The 27021-nt window shown below is 35.8% G+C and overlaps 1 protein-coding gene across 1 annotated transcript in view; it reads left to right on the top strand.

The window, feature by feature from the left end:
* DCDC1 (doublecortin domain containing 1) overlaps positions 1-27021 on the top strand; it is a 279224-nt gene that overhangs the window by 5581 nt on the left and 246622 nt on the right. Inside the window, exons 2-6 of the mRNA XM_081153073.1 lie at positions 1189-1240; positions 11750-11910; positions 20253-20519; positions 21731-21887; positions 22374-22536. Of these exons, the coding sequence (XP_081009199.1) occupies positions 1238-1240; positions 11750-11910; positions 20253-20519; positions 21731-21887; positions 22374-22536 (751 nt within the window). The 5' untranslated portion in view covers positions 1189-1237. The remainder of the gene's footprint in view (positions 1-1188; positions 1241-11749; positions 11911-20252; positions 20520-21730; positions 21888-22373; positions 22537-27021) is intronic.

Raw genomic sequence — 27021 nt, 5'->3', positions numbered from 1 at the left:
TTTGTCTGAGGTAACTTTAATACATTTTCTTATTTCAGTACAAGAAAATGACAAATTATTCCATAGTACAATGTAAATATATGTATTTAAGTTCAGAATTTTAAAAATTATTTAGAAAATGAGATGGTGAATTTATTTATATATATGTATATTACTCAGATATATGAATATAGAGAAAGATATAAATAGATCTCACATCTTAGGTTAAAGTAAGGTAATCCTGCGAAAGAAGTAAGACAAGAAAGTTTAACCAGATGTAAAAGGAGATCTTTCTAGGTCCTTTGTAACAGTTCTTTTGGTCTTAGTCCACAGTATACCTGTTTCCCAGTTTCTTTCTTTAGGTAGATGAGGCTAAGCCTGTTGTCATCAGGGCTCAAGTTCTATTCTTACTTGGTTCCTAGCCTTGGAATTAGAGCGAAGGTTGGTCCAGAAACTTGGCAATAGTTTTCAGTACAGGGAGAATTGGCAAACTTAAAGAATTTGAAAAGATTGGAAACATAGTTGGTAAATTAACTTATATTTTGATATTTCTCAGTTATAGGTGTTAGTTAGAGATCAATACATAATGAATTGAATTGAATTTCATTGCACTAATGAGACTATGTCTTGCTTCAGGCCCGTCTATTGGACCTTTTTGCTATGGTTTGCTCTGTGGTACACCCTCTCCTACAGAGGCATGCCATCCTGCATCCAACTATATTTTTGAAGGTCATAATCTATATGATAGTTTGGTTATAAATCAATAAAAATGGATTGTTTGCATGCATCTTAGAATAATTTTCCTTATTTTATATTCAGCTATATACAGGGTGTCCCCCCAAAATGTATACACACTTTAACAGCTGATAGCTCAAATTTGAAAATGAAATGTATTTTAATAAACACTGCCTTTATAATTATTCAAAGTGTCTGCATACATTTTTTTGGGACATCCTATATATTAAAAGTAAAATTGGCAGGTCTTCAAGACAAGTGACCTTTTTGTGTTCTGGAAAGCCGAGGAGAGCCATCTAAAATTCTTTACATACTTAGGGCAAACTCAGATATCATAATGATAAAAGCAAATTATCAGTAAAAAGGGTCAAGACCCTAGCAATTAGTAGTCCAATTTAATTATATTTTAACGGCTAAGCTTTCTGAATATATTATTCTTTATGTCTCATGACTAACTAAGATTTTGTTTCACAGGGACTTCATCTATAGAACAGTTTCAACTCACACGCCTTACAGAACCAGAATGGTGAGTCCCCATGCTCTCAACTCCTTTCCTTCTCTTTCTCCTTCTTTTTCCACTTTTAACATACCACCAACTAACATAGCTACTTGACTTTTGGACAAAGTCCCCACTTTTTCCTTGAGAGAGATTGATTTAAAAATCTTACATATTTTTCCTATGTCTGAGAATTGCTACCGATTCCTGAGTTCATAGGAACCTGGGCTGTCTGACCATAGCAGTGTTAAAAAGCAGTCCTTGTTTCTCTCTCAAAATTTCTACCTAAAATGGGTTTACATCTTGTCCCAGCATAGCACCACTTAATTGAAGCAGCAAGTCCTTTAAGATCCCTAGGGGAAAGAAAGGTCAACAAGTTGGACAGAAAACTAAGGAAATAGTTTTTTTTAATTTCAGAGATCTCAGGGATATGATGTGATGGAGCTAAAATATAAAGGAGGCCAAGTTTCCCGACTAGTTATCAGTAAAGATATTGACTCAGTTCTGAAACAGGTCCTCAAGAGAGAGATGTGTCAACAAACATTGGTTAGCGTTGTAAAGCCAATTTCTAAATACTTTTCTTCCCAAACCATTTTTTTTTTTTTCTATCCTGGATTGGGGAATAGAATAAAAACGTTAACAACACTGAAATAGTTTATATTGTTCACTTTTTACTTGATAATGTAACCTGTCATTCTATCAGAAAAAGATACTCAATTCACCTGACATATTTGGCTTTTCAAATACTATGTTGGTTGTTTTCCAGTATTTTGTGAGCTTCTCGGTGTTACTAATTGATTGTTTAATTTGTTATTGTATGTTCCCAGGTTAAACTAAGCTGTCTAATTACCAAAATCATTCCCCCCTTGTTTTAAAGATGGGTATGTTTTTTCCCTTTTGCAGTCTTTAGGGACATTGTTCCATTACTTTAAGGTGGTGAAAGCAGAAGGAAATAGTTCAAAGGTTTGGGAGGGACCAGGAATAAAGATACTTTTTTTCTTTTGTAGTAGTCACATCATTCATGTGACTTATTCTGTTCTATTTTGATGCTCATTAATATTTGACTAATACTTTAGTTCATTCTTTGGAGTTCTTATGATTTAAATTTACTATCTCCCCCAGGGGGGAAAAATCACCTGATTTCCCTTCAGTGAAAGTATAGGATCGTGCACATGCTTGATGAGGCCGTTCCCACTGCATTAGCCATTACAGTGCATGGTTTCTTAATCAAGGTGTGAACCCAAGGTGAGCTCTAGAGCACAGTTTTGTCACCTCATATTTGGCACCCTGCCTAGATGGTGATTTTTTTATTTTTTTAAATTTTTTTATTGATTTGAGAGAGAGAAACATCCATATGCTGTTCCATTTATTCACGCATTCATTGGTTGATTCTTGTATGTGCCCTGACCGGGGATAGAACCCGCAACCTTGGTGTATTGGCATGATGCTCCAGCCAGTTGAGCTACCCAGCCAGGGCTAGATGGTGGTCTTTTTAAAGTTTTAAACTCTCATTCCAGGAGAACAGTACCAAATTGTTGTTACTGAAACAAATTGGAAGTCCGAATTTATCTAATCAGATTGGAAGGTTTTGTTTCCCAATAATAGTTGAGCCACTTTCCTGTTTTGGTTGGGTTATCAATACCTTTCAGTAGATTTCAAACTTCACACCATGGCTTATAGCACTGCCTCCCTCTCCAGCCGCATAAAATATGTGCTAAGCCCTCCTAAACTGTACGGATGGAATTCAGATCGCTTGGTCAGTGTACATCCCGTGCCTTCTACGGTACCTGGGAACAGGGAGGTTGTGTTTTAATGAAGGGAGGGGAGAAAGGAAAGAGCTCTCGGCACTCCACATTTAGCACGTTGGTATAATGACTTTTTGAATCATTTATTCAAGTAGTAGCTCATGGGTAGCATTAAATTTCTTAGGCTTCTTTGTGATCAAAAGGGCTTTCAGCTTTCCAAGGCCAAGCGCTGCATTCAATGCATGTGAAGAATAAACTTATGCAAAATAAAAGGGAAGTTAGTGCTTGGAGGTGGGGGGAGTTTATGCATTTTTACCCTTAATAAAGAACTTACCAGTAAAGTAATATAGAATGAAAGCTTTCTTTTTTTCCTGTCTTCATTTTGGAAAATTGACATAAAAACCTTAAGAGCTTTCATAGAGCATTTGAAAACTCTTTTGAGCCGGCTCCATTTCTATGTGATAATTGTTTCCTTTTTCCTAATCCTCACCTGAAGATATGTTTTTATTGTTTTTAGAGAGAGGGGAAGGGAGAAGGAGAGTGAAAGAGAGAAACATCTATCAGTTGCCTCCCGAACATGCCCTGACTGGAATCGAACCCGCAACCTGGGTATGTGCCCTGACTGGGAATCAAACCCGTCACTCTTGCATGGGATGACACTCCAGCCAGCACTGGCCGGGTGATAATATTTAATTTCTAAAGAATTAGGTGTTTTTCTCCCTCTAAAAGGGGAGCTAAAGCAAGGCTTGCTATATTTTACCTATAAAATATGCATATTTATGAAGAAAATGTATACACTTGAAAAATTACATGTATTTTTATGCTATTTACCTGTTTCTATGGCAACCACCACACTGCCTAGTATTTATGTTGTCTAAGATTCAGAACACCTTTTCAAAAAAATAAATATACCAGAACTATGTATTACATATACTTTGGTGTTTAGAAAAATATTTATTCTAATGCATATTTTTGAAGAAAAATAGCAATAAATAATGTAAACTTCAGCTTGGCTTAAATGGTATCTTTTCCTGTAGTATGTTTTTAAAATCAAAATAATTACATAATTACATTTTTTTCTTTGTTTTAAAAATCAGAATAAAGCCTAGAAATAATGAATTTTTAAAACATGAGTCAGTCTTGAGAGGTATCTCTTGATTTTTCTTATTTTAATGACAATATTTTGATTCTTAACAAATTTCTGAAAATATAAAACAAACTTAGGCAAAATACTTAGTGCTAGCTACGTAAATCAGAAAAATGTAAATAGTTTGCATTTGTTTACAGATGATTCTTTAATGTCTATGAACAAAAGACTTATATTCACATTTAAAATGAAAGGCATGGTCGCTATTATTTTTCTTACTTTAATTATTTAAATTGTTTTCTGACGTGTGATACATAAATATAATTTCTTAATGTTAAACATTAGAATGGAGATCATGAAGCATAAAATCAGACACGTTTCATGTCACGTATTACCTGTTAAGAGAAACTGCAGTGCAACATTTAAATATAGCAGAATAGTGAGCATATTGTCTCTGATACTTGTAAACAAGATAGATCTATAGTTTCACAGTTTATGTTGACAGTATCTTTGTGGGAAATGTAATTATCAAATAAATTATAACATGTCCTAGTATTAAGATTATTAATAGTAATTTTAATTGCCTTTTTCAAGATAATTGGATATCTTTTCATAAGTATATGGGAAAGGTGGCATTGGGCTAATTAGATATTTTGAACTAGATTATGTTTAAAATCTCTAGAAGTTCAACATATGTATTCTATATTGTAGGAATTTCTTTTTTTGATTAAATGATTTTATGTTAAATTAAAATAACTTATAGTCCATAAAAATCTCACCAATTATCCCTTGATATTCCTCCTTGAGTACTGATATGATGAAAAAGTTAAACAATGGTAATTTGAAAAATTAAATTTTTACTACCAGTTAGAAAATTATTCTAAAATTAGTAAGGTTAAGAATAATATTTTATTTTAGTAATGGGTACTGTTAGATGAGATTTCATATACTGTTTCTGGTAGTTTTAGAAATAAGTACATTTCTAAAAAGCTATTTAATTTTGGAATACACATCAGCCTTAAAATCAAAGTATTCATATACTTTGATCTAAGAATTGAACTCCTACAACTTTTTTAAGAGCTATTCAATGGTTTGTCAAAGTTGTGTACAAGAACTGCTACTGGTGAAATTATAGCCCTTTCACGGAGTCGTAAAAAAGCATTGTGGAGACTCATGCATGGGAGGGTGAGTGTCTTGGTAAGATTTAATGGAGCTGGAGCAAACACAGTGGACTGTCTGCAGGTTCCTGGTGTGTCATTTAGACCTGGTGGCTTAGCTCCATCTGCTGTGGAATAAGTCCTGGCCTGGTGAGCGTGAACACCCATCAGGAGAGTCAGGATCCAGAACTGTAAGAGCTCTGGTAGTTCAGCAGAGTCTCTGCTCCCGGCCATACCCAGGCCTGAGGTGTCCCACTTGGACCTGCAAGGCTGCCAGGCCCTCAGAGCTGCTACGGAGAGAACGTGGGAACTAACTGGCAACCTAGGGGGTGAACTAACAATTGCACAGGCAGGCCTTTGTTAAGCGTTGACTATATTACCTCTGGCTTGGGAAGGAGTAAACTTTCTTTCAAACTAACCAATCTCTTGGTTCTTGGTGGGCTTGTCCTGAGCCCTCCCCCTGTCCAGTCCAACCCTTTTCCCAGTCTGGATTCCTCTCCTTTATGGTCACCTGCTATGCAAGTGCTTAGCAAAGGAATTTCCCTTATCCCTCCTAATGGATGGTTGTCCCCCAGGAGATTGGAAAGCTGATCATCTGGAGATTAAGTCCCCTTTGGTAGGGGATGTAGCTTTCCTTTAGGGTGTCTGAAAGCTGTAACTTCCAGACTCAGCCAGTCTAGCTCCCTTCCCTTTTGTTAACTCCTAGCTGCTTTGCTGCACTTACAGTAGCCCGGCTTTATTTACATTTGGAAGCATTTGGAACACCTAGCTAGGATATTAAAAACAAATAAAAAATATGTTCTCAACAAATATTTAATAACATAAGAATATTATCATTAAGTGAACACTACTGTATATTAATTGAATATTTAATATGGTCACACTTTTATTTAAAGAAATAGCTCTATCAGTTCATAGATGGAAGTCTGAAACAAATGTTCAGAAATTATAATAGTGGCTACCTCCAAAGATAGGAGATTATAAGCATTTTTTATACTTTTTCCCCCCTAATCTTAATATGGGCATTTCTATAATAACTCCAGTTATTATCATTCAAATTGTTTTTAATAAGACAAATTAATTAAACTTGTTTTTACATTGATTATATTGAAAATTCAACTAGTGGAGGAACCATATTGGCTTGTTCAACATTGACTCCATTGTCTTTTTTAAAGCCTGGAAATCAGTGTTAATAAATATTTGATGAATGGATGGATGATAGGATCAGGATTAGCAAAGCACTTTTAGGGATAACAAATTTGGAGGGCCACAAAGGAGGGCCTGATTTATTTATCTCAACAGTGGGTGACAGGATCACAAAGTGATAAGGATCCTTAAGCACTGCTCTGCTAGCCATAGCTCTGGTAGCACAGAATAAGGCAAAGGGTAGATCGCTGGATTTATCCTGGTACATTTAGTTTGTATAGTTGTATAATTGTAACTATTAAAACAAAATAAGCAAAAATCTTTATCATTGAAATTTCAACAGGGAAAAAGCCACATTAGCAAGTTCTTCAATATTTGGAAATTTCACACTTTTTCTTATATTTCTACTTCATTTCTTCCATTGAAATTGTTTTTTTGTTTTTGTTTTTTTTTGCTTGAAAGTCTTTGGTAGGCCATTCTATCATACAGTAACTGCAAATTTTTAAATGTCCTGTGACCATAAGGTGGTTAAGTATTGAAAAATTTCTCCAGGATTGAATTTTTATTATTATTTTAGTACATGGTTATTCAAAGCAGCATGAATATATTATCATTTTCCTATATTTATTAAATATGTACAGAGTAAAATTTGTTGGAAATGTATATATTAATGGTATAGATTGATGGGGACACTTATAATTTCTTAATTAAAGGAAGAGTGGAGTTGTCCCTTGGTTTGAGACCCTGGAATGAGCATAAAAGGAACACCTCTCTGTAACTGAATGACAGAACAGAGACTTTCCAAGGACAAACTCTAACTGGGACAGGCAGCTTCTTGGACGGAGGCATTTTAGGAGAGCATATACATATGGAAGGCAAGGATCTGAAAATTGACTTGCTTAAAACTGTCCACATTTGCATGCCCCTTGGAAAGTCTCCAGGTACAAGTTGTTATTGGTATTTAGTGCCCCAACTTGAAGACTCAAGCCTCTCCTCTTCAGTAGCCGACACATGGTACCTACTGTGTGTGTGCTTAGCATGTTAACTTTATGGAGGAGCTACTATTCTTAACCTATGGAGGGGCCACTATTATACAGATGAAGAAACTAAAGCACAAAGAGAGTATATGACTGGTCCAAGTGTTACAGCTAGGAAGTGGGCAGTGGGGATATAAACCCAGGCACGGTGGCTCCAGAGTCCAGGCTCCTAACTGCTATGTACTTGAAAGTCTTTTTTAAAAAAGGGTGAAAAAGCAGATCTAGGCATGGGCATGAGTGGAGAGCTTATATTCATGTAAAATTAAGAGATGCGAAGTAAAGAAAAAATGTGCTTTTCCAATGTGGTAGTGAATAGACTCTGCATGAGTTAATAAAATGTAAGGCAGTGCCTTTTTCTGCACTCTACTAGAGTATCATAGTATTTAGTGTCAGTCAAGTTAAAATTAACACTTTTTATTTCTTTAATTTATATTTAACAATAGTTCTCATTTAATTAGTAATGTGCAGGAATATTATCTTAAAACCTATTGTATTCTGCATATTCTGCTTAACCTGTTAATATGTTCTACTTTTAGTGAGGACGACACTGGTTTTATAGTAACATTATAGAAGAAATATTGCATTTAATTATGGTAATGATTTCACACTTACGTAGCTTGTTTCACCTAAAAGCATCCTGAAACTATTTTACATGGCAAAAAACAAAACTATACCCATCACTAAAATGATTACCTCCTTCAGTGAAGATTAGGATTGCAATCATGCATAAGTAAAAATTAAAATTGTTGCTATATATCAAGAGCTATTTTCGAATAGTTCGGAGCAGATTTTAGTTTTGGATTTTAAATAATTGGATTATACAATAAACTCACCAGGACAATCAAGGGATTTTGTTCTTCAAGGTGATTTACTCTCTAATCATATCATTTTGCCTGGCTATACACAGCTGGATTTTTCACTTATAAGCATTCCCCAATTAGGAAGGACTTGACCTATGAAAGAATTGAACAGGCAGTGGTTGTTATGGAAGCCTGAGAAGAGAACCTCAGACCTCCTGTTGTGAGAAGCTTGGAGGGGGAGGGAGAGTGTGAAGGCCAACAGCCCTTTGGTCTCCAGTTGGAATACCAGAGGAGTGCTGGGTAGGAAAAAGTGCTTTCTCTTGTTAAACTGTGTAGAGAGAAATACCTTTTCTTGTTTTGATGTAGATTCAGATTCATCTAACATTTTTTGAATACCTACCGTGTGCCGAGCACTGTGCCAAATGCTGTAACGTTCACCATTTTATTTAATCCTCATGACCATGTGGATAACCCAGTTTTGTAAATGAAAGAACGGAAGTTCATAAAGATTATAATACCCAAGGCTAAATAGCGAGTAAGTGGCAGCGAATGATTTTTCCCCCCTTATGTGTTATGGGTGTATATTTCTCCATTACACTTGTGAGTATAAATTATAGTTCTTTAGCAACAAGCCTACCATCATACTCTTCGAGCTTCCCGTGTCTTGTAGATTATCCAGGAACCTTCGGAGTTAATCACAGTTCAGAAGGGAAACCCTCCCAGGTGAGGAAGAGCCCTGGCAGTGGTCGGTTCATCTGTTGGTGCTGCTGGTGTTAGTGTTGCTGGAGTTGCTATGGCTTCTTGCTGACCCACATCACCACTGATGATCCCATTATACCGAACATCTGACTGGCTCTACTGGTCCGTGCTTAAGGAAAGTCTTTCTGGCTCTGGTTCTTAAGTGCGCCTTGCAGGCTGACATGATCTTTGTAAGAGGATTATTGGGGTTCTACAGAGAAACAGAACCAGCAGAAAATAACAGAACACACACACACACACACACAGACTGATTCACTTTAAGGGACTGGCTCGTGATCGTGGAAGCTTGGTGAGTCCAAAAGGCCCAAAGCACAGTTAAATTTATATTCCTAGCCAACCTAGTGTTCATCCCATTTCATTGCTCTAATCCAATAGCATATGTTTTAGATTCTTTAAAGCAACTTAGTTCAATTTAGGAGTTTCCGGATTAGTTTTGACTGCACACGACAAGGACCCAAATTAATGTTATTTTTGAACAAGCCACACGTTTATTTCTCATGTAAAAGCCTGAAGGCAGGTAGCCTGGGGTTCATATGGTGCTCTGTGTTGTCAGAGATTCAGACTCCTCCTGTCCTCCTTGGGGCATGGCTCTCATTCCTAGCATCAAATCAAAGTTAAAGGTGACCCATCTCATGCCAGCCTGCATGTCTTCATTCTAGGTAGCAGAACGGAGGAAAAAGGAAAGCAAATTCATTTGCATGGGTCCTGTCCGCTAATATTTCATTGGCCAGACTAGTTTATATGGCCCTACCTAGCTGTAAGGAAGAACAGAAAATAGTCTTTATTTCAGACAGCCATATGCCTCAGTTAAAAATCAGGGATTCCAGGATCATAGTAGAAGGAAGGAATGGATATTGGCAGACAGTTAGCAGTCTCTACCACAAAGAATTTATACAAGTATTAGAAGATATTAATATGTGGACAAATCAGGGCATTTAAATGTAGTTATTTTGAAATGTTTGATGTATAAGAAGCAGCCAAAATTACCGTTTAAAAAAATGTATATTACTCCCCTGCTCCAAACCCTCCGTGGGCTCTCTAATTCACTGAAAGCCCTCACAGCATCCTGCAAGGCCTGGTATTATGTCTACCCGCTCCGTTGCCTTTCTTTCCGCATCCCAACGACATTCCCTGCTGCTCATCTATTCACCTGGTCTTGCTCTTCTCACACCTGCAGGGGATACCCCACCCTAGGACCTTCTCGCTCCTGGATATTGTATGGCTGGCTCCCTTACCTCTTCTATGTCTTTGCACAGATATTACCACCTCAATGAGGCCTATGCTGACAAACATATTTAAAATTGTAGTTCTCTCCATCTGCATACTCCTAGTCCACCCTCCTTGATCAATTTTTTCCATAGCATTTATCGCCTAATATCTTAACAATGTGCTTGTTTCTTTATTATTTATAATATGCCCAACCCCCTAGAATATAAATTCCAAAAGGGCATAATTTTTTTTTTTTTTCCTCTGTTCTCTAAAAAATTGTAAGTGCAATGAACAATGCCAAATACATTGTAGGTGCTCAATAAATTATCTGGGTGAATGAATGCTTTTATTTCAGAATAGCGATAAAAAGGTAGAAGTATTTTTATTTTTTTTACTACCTTACAGGTTTTATCCTTCCCTTAGTAGTGATATGTCATGTTACCTTGGGACTCCAGAGATGAGACTTTGTAGCCATTTTTTATCAGCATTGTGAGTAGGTGATTATACCCTGAAAAGGAACCTTTAACATTCTTTAGTAGTATTTCTTGTGGGCATATTGTTTTGGTCTTAAGAAATTTTTGGTTGTCTGTGATGTGTGTTACTCAAGATTTCTAGGTTGTGCCCTGCCAGGCGTGGCTGAGCGGTTGAGCATGGACCTAGGATCCAGGCGATCGGGATTCCATTCCCGGTCAGGGCACATGCCTGGGTTGCGGGCTCCGTCCCCAGTCGGGCGCTTGCAGGAGGCAGCCGATCAATGACTCTCTTATCATTGATGTTTCTCTTTCTCTCTCTCACTCTCTCCTTTACTCTCTCTGAAATCAATAAAGATATATTAAAAAATTTTTTTTTCTAGGTTGCAAATAAGAGAATCCCAGCCTGTAGCTTAAGCGGGAAAAAAAAAAGGACTGTTGGCTCACCTACCCAGTAAACTCCAGAGATGTGGTTGTTTTTAATAGCTGGTTTCAGGGATTCAAATGTTGTCATCAGGAATCTCTCTCATTTTTTAATGTCTCTCTATCTCTCACTTTGCCTTTCATCTGTTTTGGTTTCATAAATTGTTCTTAAAATTAGCAATCCCGGAGAACCGAGCGCTACTTTGTTTTCTTCATGGGGACCCTGATGTAGCAACTGCTGTGTCTGGGGAAGGAAGGCACTTTGGCTAGCCTTGGACACGCTTCTCCGCTTGGGAAACAAGGCCACATACTTTACAGCCCCATTAGAATCAGGAGGAAGGGAGCTTCCAAAAAGGAAAGGGTGAAGGCAGACCGAATAAAAAAGCATTGTGCTGCACTTTTCAATAACAAATTCCTCATGCCAAGTTTGTTTGCATAATTGACTTTCTAGCGAGCAACAAAAATTAAAATACTTGGCAACCAATTATCTTTTTTTTTTCTTAAGTAGGATTATACCAATGACTTAGATCTAGAATTTTGTCTTCCTTTGGGCTCTCCTCTCTGTTCATTTCTAATGAGATTTCACATGTAGCAACTGCTGCACAGTCTAGAACGTGATGAGAAGGAAATTGTGATGAACGCCCAGCCTCAGTGTGTAACCCCGGAGGGTTTTACATTTTAAATTGAGTAACATCCGTACTCCTAGCTGAAGGCGGCAAAAACGGGAACAGGTCGCAGAGCAGCACTTTCGCAGTCTTCACCCTCGACTAAGGCCGCGAAGGCATCACAGCAGAGCAGCTCCGAAGGCACCTTCAGTGGGGACACCATTCACTCAATTTACAAATGTATTTCAAATGATTTACCAAGGTAAGAATGTTATTTCTGCAGCTTAACCTGAATTCTGAAGGGGAGAAAAGTGCTTCCAGAAACTTGTCTTTGTAAATGCTCAAGATCTGGTGGAGATTATGATGTCAGTAATAACTTAGAGACGTGATGGGCTATGAAGGTTGATGCCTGGGTTAGAGTCCTTCAATTTTTTTTTCTTTTTTACGGGAAGTAAAAGACAGATGATGCAGTTAACATAAATTATCGCTGGAGAGTGACTTGGACAGGTAGCAAAATGATAATAACAATAATGGCAGGGAAGATACAATTTATGTGCTAGTTCACCTGAATTATACCTATTTAGTTTTCAAAACAACACTGGGCGGAATATAAGACAGGTAATATTCTAAACATCTCCATTTTACCTGTGAGGAAACAAAGACCTAGAGAAGTTAATTAACTTAAGAAAGATGACACAGCTGGGAAGATCACACGGTAGGGTGGTTTGGATCCATGTAGATCTAAATGCACAGCCAGAACTCTTAACTATTATATTCTACCACACTCCTCGGAAATATAAAGCGGAGGAGACAAAAGTGTTTTTCCTTTGCTTTTTTTCTATTAGAAAGTGAAAGAATGAAAAAGTGTCTGTCAGGTATTGATAAGCCATTGTTTGGCTAACTGTGATGAAATAGCCTTTATGATAAATAGAAAATGTGAACTATAAGAGCACTGAAGAGAATATTCTTAAATTAGGATTATGTTGATCTCTTTATGGAAATCCTAGGTCACATTTATATCTCAGAACAGCTTGTTTCTGTGTTTGTCACTAAGTTTAGATGAAAATGAAATCTTGAATTTCAGCTAATCTTTGTTTTGCCTTATTTCTCTGAGCTATGAGGACTGTTTGCTGTGTATGGGATCATTAACACAGTGTACAGCTGTATAGTGAGATAATCTCTTAGCAAATTTTTATCCAGTAGTTATAGAGACATAAGTTACTCATGATAGTGTCTTTATCCAATAAGACAATGGAAAAAAAATTTAAATAGGATTTTTAAATATTCCTTTATACAACTGCCAATGCTAATAAAATGTGTATTTGTACATTTGTTATTGCCTTTAGAATTTATTTTCCTTTTCAATGTTGTACTACATTCACTTTTTATTCCAACTGTCATTTGTGCATTTCTAGAATCTTTATTCTTTTTCTGTTAGCACTAACTGTAATTTCATTTATTCTGTTTTTTTCTCCCCCTCCCCATTTTCTTTCTTTGATTCTGAGTCTCTTTAACTGGCTTTTAAAATTTTTTTTTTATATGTCAGTCTTTCTTTCATGTGACACTTTCCTACCACCTGTTTTTTATAGTTTGTTTCAATGTGCTTCTATTTCTTTGTCTGAATCCAAACTTCTTTTCTGTCACTATTGCCTGTTACCATCAACCTTGATTATATGATGCACCTAGAAAGCGAAGTAACCCTCTTCTGAGCAATCAAATAGAGAGTCAAAGACAATGCCCAGAGGTCTTTTGTGAAAAAGAAAATGATGAATTTCAACCTGAAAAGGGTCAAGTTCATAAAGGCTAATGGTAATCTAAGATCCGTTTGTACTAAAACGATTATTAGAGAGAGTCAATTTTCTCTATGAATAAAGACATTTCCCTCTTGATTAAGGTTAAAACAGTTCTTGTCTCATCTTGTTTTTCTTGCCACCTTTCTTCCACCATCTTTGTGATCTTTTTATCAGAAACAATTATTAAAATACAGCCAATTTGTTGTTCCTTTACTTATATCACAGAGGTTGTGCTTTCCTTCACTAATTAACACATTGTACATTTAATAAAATATGCCCACATATATTAAATCCATTCATTGCAACCATACAGTGATCAGTCACTTTATTTTCATGTGATTGTCTGATGCTATTAATTCACTCTTTATTATATTTACCTCATCCGCTCTTCTCTTTCTTGTATTCTTTCAACATGTTTCCTCTATCACTCTCTGCTGCATTTATTTGTAACAGAGTAGAAACTGCTGTGCCAGGATCCTTCCCCCAAGAAAATAATCACCAACAGAATAAATGAGTTCAACATATTGTGCCAGAGGTCCGATCCCCACATTTCCTGACTTGCCACGAAGAGGTCAGAAGACTGGAAAAGTCTAGCCTCATTTCTGTGGCAGCTTCCAGGAAAGTGGCACAGTAGGAAGCTTTTCCTATCCAGCTGTAGTCTACTGTATCCCGGGTGACATAGATGGAAAAACCGATTATTTATTGGTCACAGGTCTCTAGGGGCAGTTCTGCCATATTTACAGGAGGTGTCTCCAAATGCTGAGTGGAAGATTTTCAAATAAAATTGCATTTTAAAATTAAGAGAACGCTGTGGAAAATATCGCTTTCTATCTCACATATAAAATATTTTGTTTTAATGATTTTTTTTAGCTGATGATCATCTAAGGAGTAATTTCATGGATTTTTACCCTTTAATCTTGCTTTCAAGGAGACTAATGTGCCTAACCCATTCACTCACTTTTTTATGTCATTTTAGTTATTTTGGCTGTTTTAAATTGGAATGAGCCTTAGAGTCTTTTTTGAAATACGAGCACTTACATTGCCTGATTTCAGTATCCCAAAGGTGAGCTGTCAGTGTCCACCATGAATGGGTAGCAGAGGGAGTGAGGGGGAGGCAGCAACAGTGAATGAAGCAAGGCAATGCCTTCCCTGTTTTCAAGCCCCGTTGAAATTACACTTTCCCTAGTTCATATTTTTTTCAAATTTTTTCTTTAAGCTAAAAACAACAACAACACTCCACAGATCTAAACATCCACACATTATTTCCTTTAGAAATGTCGAAAAACTAATTGTTTCTTTTTAAAAATTTAAATTTCCTCTGGAAAAGTTATATATAATATCTATAACCTCCCCCAGTTTTGGATTTCAGATATACCTTCTTTTTATTCCATTACACTTTCACACAAACAGAAGTAGTCTTTTTTTCCCGTGGGTGGGATGATTTATGTACTGATCTATCAATTGGGAAACCCTTACCAACATTTCTAGGCCAAACTAGAATTACAGTTTCTTCTGGTGTTGAAAATAAAATACGGGTGAATTATTCGCTTTTATTATTAACTTTCTCTGATGTTTAAATTACATTTTATCTAACAACTGTAGAAAGTTATTTATATCTTTAGAGCTCACTGATGTCATCAAGTTGGGGGAAGGGTAGGATGAAGTTTAATAAAATCTTTGTACTTTGTGTACTCCAGAGATTTTATGCAAGTTTACATTCATCAAACATATGTGGGGTTATTTCTCTGATTGGTTGTACTCCAATATTTTAAGGTGATGATTTATTATTGAGTGTACTTAGGGTCATTTTTCTGTATGTTTACATTTTCTTATTTGTATCGATTCCAATTAGAGAGTTTAATTACCATTAAAGTGGTAATAGGATAAAGATAAGTTTTACAAATGACAATATTAAAAAAAAATGACATAACTCTTCAGGAAGGTTTAAATGCCATAAGAATATAAAGCGAGAAATATATGCTTGTCAAATATACAGTATAAATAAATAATTTAGACGAAAATGGATGACTACATTTAACAAAGAGACTACCAGATAATGACGGGCTAAAGAGTGGTTGTTAGATTTGATGTACTTCATTGTATATTGTAAGTAATTGCTATCCATAAAAATTCTATGGCTTCTGTATAAGAGAAAGAGACACTTTGACAGGCAACACTGGTATGAAGCGACAGCAAGTACAAATCCTTGGCAACTGTCATTGTCCTGCTGTTGCATTCACATCCAAACTGTGTGATAACTTAGACCTGCGTGGTTGTTACTGAGCCATGTTCTGTCAGAGTAGCCACACATTCTACTGATGAACAGAATTATTAGCCACCTGCAGACTATTGTCATAGAAATCTAAACTCACCAAAGATGCTTTGTGTTTCAAAAAGGAAGAAAATTTAAAAATTCTGTGTCATTTTATGCTTATGCTGACATTTTCAGTGAAAGATTTCTTATTAAGTAGGGCAGAATTTTTAGAAAGAAAATACCCTATTAGTTTATATTTTAACTCATTATAAAATTATTTAAAATCTGTAGATTTTGAATGCAACTAAAAGTAAAGCAAACATGATTAGAAAGTTGATTGTGTAAGTTAGGCTACTATGGGAAAGTAACAGAAAACTCAAAGAGTGGAAGTGACTTTAAAAATGAGGAATAGTCACTCTCTCACATAACAAGAACTTCAGAGTCAGGGCAATCCCAGGGTTAAATTCACTGGTTCAGCAGTGTTTTTAAAGAGCATGACTCTTCGTATCTTTCATTGTTGGAACACTGGCTAGATCCTTGGGTTTGACTCGTCCTGCTCACAAGATGGCTCATCACAGGTTCACTCAGTAATGTCCAATACAGAAGATGAGTGTTTGATCACTTACATCTCTTTTTTATTATGGCAAAACAACAACAAACATTCACCAAAATACTTCTCCTCATGTCCCATTGGCCAAATATGGAATCACAAGCTGATTACTTAGCCTGCAAGGGGTAAGGGAAATGGAATTACCATCATTGGTGTTAGACCACTGAGGATTCCTTCCCTGGAGCCGATCAGGGGATACCTTCCATGGGCATATAAAGAACTCGAATTCTCAAATGTAATGGACTGTTTTATCTAAGGGAAAATCAGGGGGATGACTTAGATAAAATGAACATTACCTGACATAACTCTTGGCTTGAGCTTTATTATATTTTATTTCTTACATTGTGCTTGTTTCTTTGTCAGTAGCATTTTTGTAACATTTTTTGCACAGTGTCATAATTATTAAGGAATACTTCCTGCACATCAATCTGGTTGAGTTCCTGTGGAAATGTAAAATGTGTAAAACAGGGATCTTACCCTTGCAGAACGGGAAATGAAATAATCTGAAATCACAAAGCAAACATATCAATATGCAAAACAGTATATCAGTTCATACACAGGACCTGGAGGGGGAATGATTTAGAATAAGGATTGACTAGGATCTGGTGGGGTTAATGCCTCTTATGTGTCTTGTCAGCTTGAACAGTTTTGTTGAGGCCTTCCCTATACCCCTAACCCCTGAATTTCTCCCTTATAGTAACCAGGACTTTTCCTTCATAATAATTGTAAGTTTATATATGTAACTATTTGTTTAACATTTATCTCTTCTACTAGACAATTATTGTTATTATGGAAGAGGTTTCTAGAAAACATAAGCACTGAGTTCAGATTTACGTTTATTAAATATTTACTTACCGAAAGATGTACAGTATACTGGGTATAGATCTGTTAAGTGAATGCCACTGGCAATAAGGCATACAGATAAGAGCTACGGAAGGAAGGAGGTGCCATTGTAGCTGAGGGACATTACAGGGGGCAGTGAGCAGCATCACTTGGTATGACTGAGATCAACAAGTATGGCTTTCATTTGGAGTTTTCCTCCAATTGCTATAAAAAGCCATTAAGGTTCACTAATGCTATTAAAGCAAAGGAAATGAGAAGAAAAATTGCTCTTATCAAAATTAGAGTCATACCCTCAAATCTAATCATGGTCTATTTATCTGCTTTTTCTATATTCCTTTCTGAGTATATTTTCTTACACTTTTAGACCTCACATATCCACTTGGTTATTGCTTTGTGAAGCAAAAATTGTAAATTAGATTAAGTGAAAATCAAAGAGAGTAAAGCATAATTGAACACTAGCCTGGGTTATCAAGGGGCTTGTAAATTCCACAGTGTATAAGATCTGCCCCTGATGACCTGCTTGGTTAGAGTGGAAAGACAACATGTAGATGAGGTATAGTACTGTTTGAGCAAAGGGTAAATGCTTAGTTAATTTATTAATATGCCTTTGTAATTCTGTGATTTACCATATCCATTGTATCATATGTAGAAGTTGTCTAAATGATTTATTAACCTAAAGTTTGATAATTTTTAATTAACTGATAGTTTTTATTCATACTGCTGCAAGGTTAAATTTTGACATTTTAATTCATCTTTCCCTAAGCACACATAAAATTCTTAAATATTTATATAGTTTATATGCATATAAACACACATAACCACATTTGTTCTTTAATCTTTTTTATGACCTCGTTTTAATAAATTATTCAAATTGCTAAAAGAAATAGTATTTTTTCAATAACCAACTCTAAATTAACTCAGCAATAATGTAGCTGTTGTTTTTACAAAAAAACCCATACCAGAACATTTACATCCAAGTGAATACCTTCCCCACCCCAACCCTCCACCTTAAAATAATGCATTATAATCTCAAAGCATTTTTTAAAATTCTGCTTTGGATTTTTCCCATAATCATCTGTGGCACATTCTTTTAAATATTTTGAATGATGTCAAAACTTAATCTTAAGTAATTACATTAGAATCTTCCAGAAAATAAAATATCTGGATCTAAATTTTATTACCCAATATTTTAAAAAGTGGATAATAAAACCTGGGTAATTGTATAGCTAGTATGGTAGGCAGAAATTTAATATAACCAGCTATATATATGCAGCTGATCAATGTTTTGCTCACATCAATCTCACTCTCTTCCTCTCCCTTCTTCTCTCTCTAAAGATCAATAATAATAATAATAATAATAAAAAGAAGAAGGACAATCCTACCTTGCAACCCACATCCCTTTGGGCCAACACTGACAACAAACTATTGGGCCAGATGGTTCAGGAGTGGGCTTACAATTGTAATATTACATTCTTCTGTTTATGGTTAGAAGTTACTAATATTAAAATAATCAGAAGAATCAGAATAGCCTTTGAGTAGTTATTCAATTTGAAAACATTTGGTAGTTTAATTGCGTGATCTGTTTTAGTGAGTCATGTATCTCAGTGTGCTAGACAGGCCACGCAAGTCCCCGCCAGCTATGTTTCCCCCTTGGGGAGGCATCTAGAGCCCATCTCACTCTGACTCCTCTGTTCCTTATCCTGCAGTTCTGTCCATAAGGCGACTTTTTTGGGCGATTGATGGTTAATTTCTTATTCACAGTCTTGCCAGTGGTTTCGGAGGCCACCTCGCTTGAGAGTTCCACTCAACCGGAGTATCTTTTACTGGCTCTTGATGAAATTAAACTTTGGGGGGAACTGAATGTGAGTCGTGCCGAGAGGGTCTGCTGTGGTGTGGAAATGGGGGGACGCATGGAGGAAGGGAGCAGAATCCATGGTGGGGGGAGGCGAGTTGAGGCAGTTTAGGCGATAACGATGCAGGAGGAGGAAGCAGGTGGACACAGGAGGGACGGGGTTGCCGAGTCCAAGGAAGCGGCAGTCTGCTAGGGAGGCTCCTGTGTGGCTAGTGTAGCTTGGAGAGCAGTGAATGGTTTCCTAACTCTTTTTTTTATAATCCTCACCTGAGAATGTTGTTTCCCATTGCTTTTCAGAGAGAGAGTGGAAGGGAGAGAGAGAGAGAGAGATATTGATGAGAGAGAGCCGCATCGATTGGTTGCCTCCCACACTGTGGGCCGGGACTGAGCCTGCAGTCGAGGCACGTGCCCTTGGCCGGAACGGAGCCTGGGGCCTTTCAGTCCACAGGCTGACGCTCTAACCTCTGAGCCACACTGGCTAGGGCTGGTTTTCCGGTTCTCTTTGTGCCTTCCTGGAGTGGATTTACTTTCCTAACTTTCTGTGTGTTCTGATAATAAGCTGTATCACTTGAAATCCTCAGGATGTGTGACTTTCAGTGCCAAAGCCAGGACAGTCCTGAACAAACCAGGATGAGCTAGTCACCCTAATCTCCAGTCTGCTGGGAAGCCTTTACCAGCTTTATTCCAGCCTACAAAAGTTTGCCTTCAAGGAATTCTCTTTTGCACCTAAAATTAATACACACCCATAGTTCTAAGCAGTTTATTTACAGTATATTCTCTCTTTATTAGGGGTTAGTTTGCAAGTTTCTCAAGGGTAGGAACCACATCTCTTTAACTTTTGTATTTCCTAATACTTGGCAGAGTGCTAGTGTTTAATAAACCAATCAATAATTTAAAAAATTTACTTACATTGTTTCAAGGGTTACACAGCTTTCTTCTTTAAGTAAGTAATTAAGTTTAATGATTATGAATGTGGGTTTTATCTTAGGACAAGCTTGAGTTCAATTTCTTCCTGCCAACTAACTGATTATTTGAGCTCGGGCAAGTTAATTAGCCTCTCAGCCACAATTTCTTAAATCTGGAAAATGGGGATCGAAATAGTACCCACTTCCCAGGGATATTGTAAGGATTAAATGAAATAATGGCTAAGTGTGCAGTATTTGTCTAGCACAAAACTAGTTGTTATGTGGTAGTTGTTAATAAGTGATTGCAAATCAATTCACTGTATTCTTCCACGCATTGTTTCTCCCAGGGAGTTTATGTCATCCCAGGCAAAAGCAGTTATTAAAACTACTGAAGATTATTTGCAGCCTCAGTTTGGCCCCAACAGACGGTTGCTTTCAGCAGCAATATCAGAAGGGTCAAGACTTCAAGATTGCTCCACACATCAAACAGCATCAGATCATAGCCATGAAATATCAGACCCAGATAGCTACAAATCAAACAGTGAAAACAATCCCTGTTTTATATCAGCATCCAAGAGAAACAGACCTGTCAGTGCTCCAGCAGGTCAACTGAGGTAATCAAAGCTGTCCTCTTGTTTTTTTCAACCAACTGTTGAAGGTTTTTCCTTTGAGCAGAATTTATAATGATTCAGTTGACTACTGCAGACATTAAAATGTAACACGTCTCTGTCCCTAGGGTTTTGTTTCTGTTTTTGTTTTGTTTTATTTTTTTCCTTTGAAAGCACCGGAGTAGAATGTTGTTAATTACATTTGTGGAGAACATGAAGTACATACACTTCAACCTGGAGAATGTGAAACTCTGAAAAAAATATTTGAAGCAGAATTAGTGTGGGATCATGAAATATCTTTGCTTACCAGATATTTGTTTAAAAATTGAAATGCATACTTTTGGTATTTAACCAGTATTTCAAAATAAAATTAAATCGCAGTGAACTTACTGTAAAACTATTGTGTGCATTTTCACATCAAGGCTGTTATAAACTTTTAACCTAAGAGCTTGTGGATAGAATAAAATGTTCATAAAACAAAAATCAATTCAAGAAACTGATGCTCCTATTATTTTCATATATTTGAATAGGTGGATATATTTTGATTTTAATTTCCCTAAAGTTTTAGGGAAATGTTTACTTTGCCTTCTGTAGCATTAAGAATTAACAGGGTTAGTTAGAGATCTCTGAAGTAAAAATTTGACACATTAATCACTTACGTGTACTTCTGCCGAGGAAATAAGGATCGACACTGGTTTTAACTAAAGACAAAACTTAGAAATCTTCTCTTACTGCCTTCAAACAACTTGAAATATAAGCAATTACAATTAATTTTAAGATAAAAAAATTTAGTTATAATCTATTTGAAACTTGAAATCTTTTTGAAAAAGCAAAGAACTTTGATAAACATGAAAACAAGGAAAATGTTCGCCATTCACTATTTTATGATGTTAAGACCCCATTGCTATTTTTTTTTGCTTTTTATCAGAATATAATTAATGTAGCAATATAATTTTAAAAAATGAGTATGATGTTTTATAAGTAAAATGATAAAAAGGATTTATTCTGAGATATGTGCTTGACATGAACAGTTTTGGCAAACTTATCTCGTATTAAGTGTTTTTAAATATTTAAGTAGTTATATGCAATTATATCCTATAAAAGTTTTTTGAAGAATACTTATGAACAATCATTAGGGCCTATCTCTGTAAAAAAATACCCAAGATGATATCTTTTTGAATGTCGTCACTATTTTTACTCTGTTTTTCCCTCCTCAGAGCTGCGGCGCTCTCGCCTCCAGAATTTCAGTCGGCCCAGAACTGGCACAGAATCTCTCACAGGGGTAAACTTCAGCCCAGAGTGATTAGAGTAACAGCTTACAGAAATGGATCTCACACAGCCTTTGCCAAAGTTACTGTACCAACCATCACCTTGGTAACTAGTGTGCAAGTTTTCCGTGCTTCAGTTCTTCCCTTATTCTCTTTATAATATAAAAGATGAGAAAAATGACATTTATTATGTTAAAGATTTCTTTTTAGTGATAGGAGTCTGTGAATTGCTTATGCATATGTAGGACGCAAAGACATTTCTTTCCTTTCCTTTCCTTTATATACACTAATATATAAATAGTATATTAAGCAGATAAAGTGGCTTATATTTCTTATAGAGTTATAAGAACATTTAACTGACAGGACATTTAAGGACTAAAATTAGACAACCGTTAGATATTCTTAGTGCTGTGATTTACCTTTTATTTGTATATTTTCAACTGCTAGAAAATTACTATATTGGTGAAGTTACTCAAGGAAAGTCTGGCAATGGGCTGAAGTTTCTGTTTTGATTGCTGGCACCTTTTGTTTCACGGAAACGTGTTCCTTTCCTTTGGTGAATCACTTTCTCTTACCTCTCTCTTTCTTCCAGTTGCTGGAGGAGTGCACGGAAAAGCTGAATCTGAACACAGCCGTACGACGAGTGTTCTTGGCAGACGGCACTGAAGCCCTCGAACCTGAAGATATACCCCACGAAGCCGATGTTTATGTTTCAATGGGAGAGCCCTTTTTAGATCCATTCAAAAAAATTAAAGGTAAAAAAGGAAAAAAAATCCTACCCCCACATACAGTAAATTGCTTGAGGGATGCAATTAAAAAATGATTTCCATCCTGTCGTCTTTGCACGGTTTAACAAAACTAATGTTTACGCGTTTACAGCTCAGTAAGAGGATAATGTGGTTAATGAAAGAAAAATCCACTGACAGCCACGTTTATTGCCCTTCATTAGCATTGGTGCTTAATTTAATATAGATCTGAATAGACATTAGGGAGCCTGCAGGAGGTTAAATGGTGAAAATATAATAAATTAAATCAGAGATTATTGAATTTGCTGTTTAGTTTCTGTGACACCCAACAGACATAATTCATTAGACTTATTCTCTTAGAAAATAGTTCAAAGATTCAAGTATCATTTATTCATTTAAATTCTTGGTCTTTTTTCCGATGGCATTAACACAATTATGAAAATAATTGTGGCCAGTAATGAACACATAATTCTTATATACATGTCATTTTCCTAATAAAATTTTTCATACAGTAAATACTACACCTTAACTTTTTTTTAACCTTTAAATGTATATATATAAATAAATATATATAATAGAAATTATAATAATAGAAATTATATATGAGATATAAATGTAAATATATATATATTTTAGAGATATTTGCAGGTAAGATCTTTTTTTAAAAAGTGCATTTAGATTTTCTAAAAATAGAAAACATTTCTCTTTCTTTAGTATAAGAATACATTTTAAGAGATACATGAAAGTACCGCAATCTAAGAATATTCTTCCGAGCATGTCATATCCAGAGTCTGTTATCAAGTCCTATATATGGTAATTACATTTAAATGACACAACTTTGCCATACAAATTCAGTGTACCTAACTGCTGTGCTCCCTTATGCTTTTTATACCTTATTAGAAGAATTTTTTTTCCTGCAACTGCTATAAAGCTGGTGAACCAAAGGCAAGTCTAGGCAGTAATTGCATAAATACAAGAAAAGTAATTCTGGAGTTCATTACAGATGAGGCGATGAAAATTCTTTCTCTACTAATGCTATTATATAAAGTAATGCTCAGGTTTCTGTCTCTTTCATAATGCTTGATCATCAGGAAATAATTTATTGAATTCAATAGGAAGTTCAAGGTAATTTGGTCCTTGTAAAGAAACTTGTTGCTACAATACTCAGTTAAAATTACCTATACGATAGTGTAGATCCATAGAATTTTCTAATTTTGCTTTAATCTTAAATATGGCTGCCTTTATTTTATATTCATTAATCATCTGCTTGTATATAAGCATGAGTCTTTGTGGGTAAATGTTTCTGAGGGTTTTTTTATATTCAGATATTTATATAATTAGTGCTTTCTTAAGATCCTTGATTATTTTGATAAATAATAAATACTTGCCTTTGATATGATAATGGTATTGGGGAAGAGAGATATAAAAATTATTTACAGCTAAGCTTAGAAAATCTCCCCGACATGTATGCGTAAAATACCAACGTTACACACATGACTGAGCCTGGTGGATGATTTTTAAATGTGCAAACTAGTTTCCTCTTACTTTTTGTTTTCTTTCTTATCCTTTTTAAAGCCAAGTCCAGAACAAAAACTTCTCTGCTTTGTCTGCACATCTTTGGCTGTGTTTCACTGTGACATGCACTGCTGTTCTTTTAGCACCAAAATGTTGGCACACACTCCTGAAAATTTCACACCATCTCTTGCTGGATCAGCAAGCTTAACCCACCAAAATCTGGTGTTGTGCAATGGTTTTTGACTGATAATCAATCTTTATGCTGCTCGACAGTTGTTGCTGGGACACGGAGTAGAGCAGGTGGCAGATGTGCCTTGTCTTTTGAGAAAAGAAATTGTAGGTGAGCTTGGACACAGACTAGCATATCACATGTCCATTAAAAAGACTTAGGATAAGTATAATGGGGAAAAAGCCACTCATCTAAGTTAAGCTCATAGATAAGCCTGAAGACTAGTATTTGATTTCTTTCAGAACACTAAGTATATAAATATAAATAAATATTATACATATGTGTGTATATATGTATGGTAATATAGATGTAAAACTTGATTTAGATCATTTGAGAGGGGTATGGGAGATTTCATATATATATGTATGTCATACATATATATACACATATTTCATATAGATGTCACATACTTTCTAAAATCAAATTAAAATTACTTTTCTTGCATATGTCTTATAGATAAATCAATAATTTGCCAACTTGTTGTCCTGAATGTACCATAAAAATAAAACATGTATGAACAGCTTTGAAGGTGGTAGATAAATTTAGGGTAGGAGGGCATTCTCAGAAGTTGGAAAATCAAACATTCTAAAGGTAAATAGGAATAAAACAACTGACAGAATTGGGTGTTACTGTTTTATCTTTCTAAATGACCATGAATATTTTATATGCATTTAACCAACAGGCATTAGAAGCAACTGGTCATTATTTCAATATATTGATTTTCATTCATTCAGCCATCATTCACTGAGAGCATACTATGTGCTGAGTACTAGGATAGATTAGAGACAGGTGGAAAAAAGGGCTCATAGTCTGATTTCTTTTTTATCATTATTCTTTCATCTCTGATTTTAAATTCAATTTAATTCAATTTAATCTAAATTTAAGCCAATAAATATTTATTAAGTTCTACTGTATGTGTAGTCCTGGCATAGGGATAGAAGCCCTGGTCTTTAAGGACCATAAACTGGGCAAATAAGTTGTAAATTCTTAAAACCGAGAACACTATTCAACAAAGTAAATCAAATGGGTCCTCCAAAGGAAAATTTACTTCATTTGTGGCACAGGAAGGCCAAATCAGCCTAGGTATATTTTGGCAATTATAATTCCATACTTCATCGTTTTCCTATTATTTGGAAAAGCAGTATAGATAGTGAAAATTACCTTATTTATAACTACTTCCAGATTTGCTAAGGTAGAAACATATGTATAGAACATCTCTGATTTTTTCTTTTTGCCTAGATGTAATACTTATTTAATCCAGAGAACATCTCTGATTTTTTAACTACTTTATTACCCCTTTTGAGCATCATTGTTGACAACCAGTGGCACTGGATTTAAAGCCAGAGAGCTATTCATCACATACCTTGAAACACAAAGCTTTTATATAGAGGTCAGGCCAAGGTCAAAACTGACATGAGGCATTCTCTGTTGAAATGCAGTATCTCCGAATAATTCTTGCATTTTGAAGTTCAACGCTTAAGCAGAAAGATTAATTGCGTATGGGGGAAAATAGAAACATTTTTATGAAGATTGCTGGTGATAATCAACTGTCCTATTAGGTCTTATAATTCTGGCATTTGGAGATTCTAAAATTAATGATTCTGCTAGAATTATGAAGAGGTAGTTACTGCATTGTTTGAAAAGGCATTTAAAAGTTTTCAGATTTATGGGCAGGCAAGCAGTGTAGGTCTTCAGTTTCCTGAATCTCCTGCTTAGTGGCGCCTAGTGAAAATTCATGCATCAGCTTCATGGGGTTTATGAGTCCAGTTCCTTGATGACCTCCAGGCCATGCAAACCTAGCATAAGAAAGGGTTCACGCCCTGAAGGTGCTTAAATGTCTAAAGAAGATGAGAGAGAAAACCTCATTTGGATCTAATTCATTGGGCCTCCCTTCCCATGTACGGAGCACTGGTTGTTTTGAATTTTTTTTAGTTTTATACTTTGATTCTTTCCTATCTGTCCTAGCCTACCATTTGGCTTTTAGAGTTAACATTTACAGCGATTTGCTTAAGTCCTGAGTTTTGTTAACCAGAAGAGTAACTGAGTATTATGAATAAGATTTTACATCTTTTACAAGCTGGATTGTGAAGATGTAGTCACTGAAAAAAAAACACCAAAACCCGTGAAAAGAGTTCTTGATATTACACCTCAGATCTAAATTTAAACCTGGAGATTTTCTGCTGTCATGTGATCTGAAAATGAAATAATTTGCTGTGACAGCTCGTGATTGACAAGAATATGTGCGAGCACATTTAAAATATGCCATCTTTTCATGTAGAAGTGAATGTCAGTGAAATGATGGATTCTCATCATTTTAATTATTGATGATTTGGAAATATTTCAATTCCGTGACACGCAAGACACATCATGAATAGCAGCATAACACTTTCTCGCGTATCTGCATCAAGAATGAAATGTTCTGTCATATTTTGTTTTTCAAAAAAAATGCATTAATTTAATGAACCTGGATTCATGCATCATATTCTCTTCATTATATGTCTCCTGAGTTTGCTGATTTTTACATGTTATGTTAAGAGCACATGTTTCAAGAGGCGCCCACTATCCACATCACACTGCGCCTGGCCATTTCTGCTGCTGGTCTCAGGACAACGCCATAGGGCTGCCGACACCAGTGGTGGCTTTTGTCCTGTTAAAGCTGACACTGGGCTTCCTGATGCTCTCCTGTAAGGTCACTACTACTTAATTTGAGCAGATACAGCAGGAGTTTGAGTGGGCTTTCCCGAATTCTC

The sequence above is a fragment of the Miniopterus schreibersii genome, assembly GCF_964146895.1.
Source record: "Miniopterus schreibersii genome assembly, chromosome: 12".
NCBI classification, from domain to species: Eukaryota; Metazoa; Chordata; class Mammalia; order Chiroptera; family Miniopteridae; genus Miniopterus; species Miniopterus schreibersii.
The sequence above is the reverse complement of the archived record's forward strand: the minus strand, read 5'-3'. Positions and strand labels throughout refer to the sequence as shown.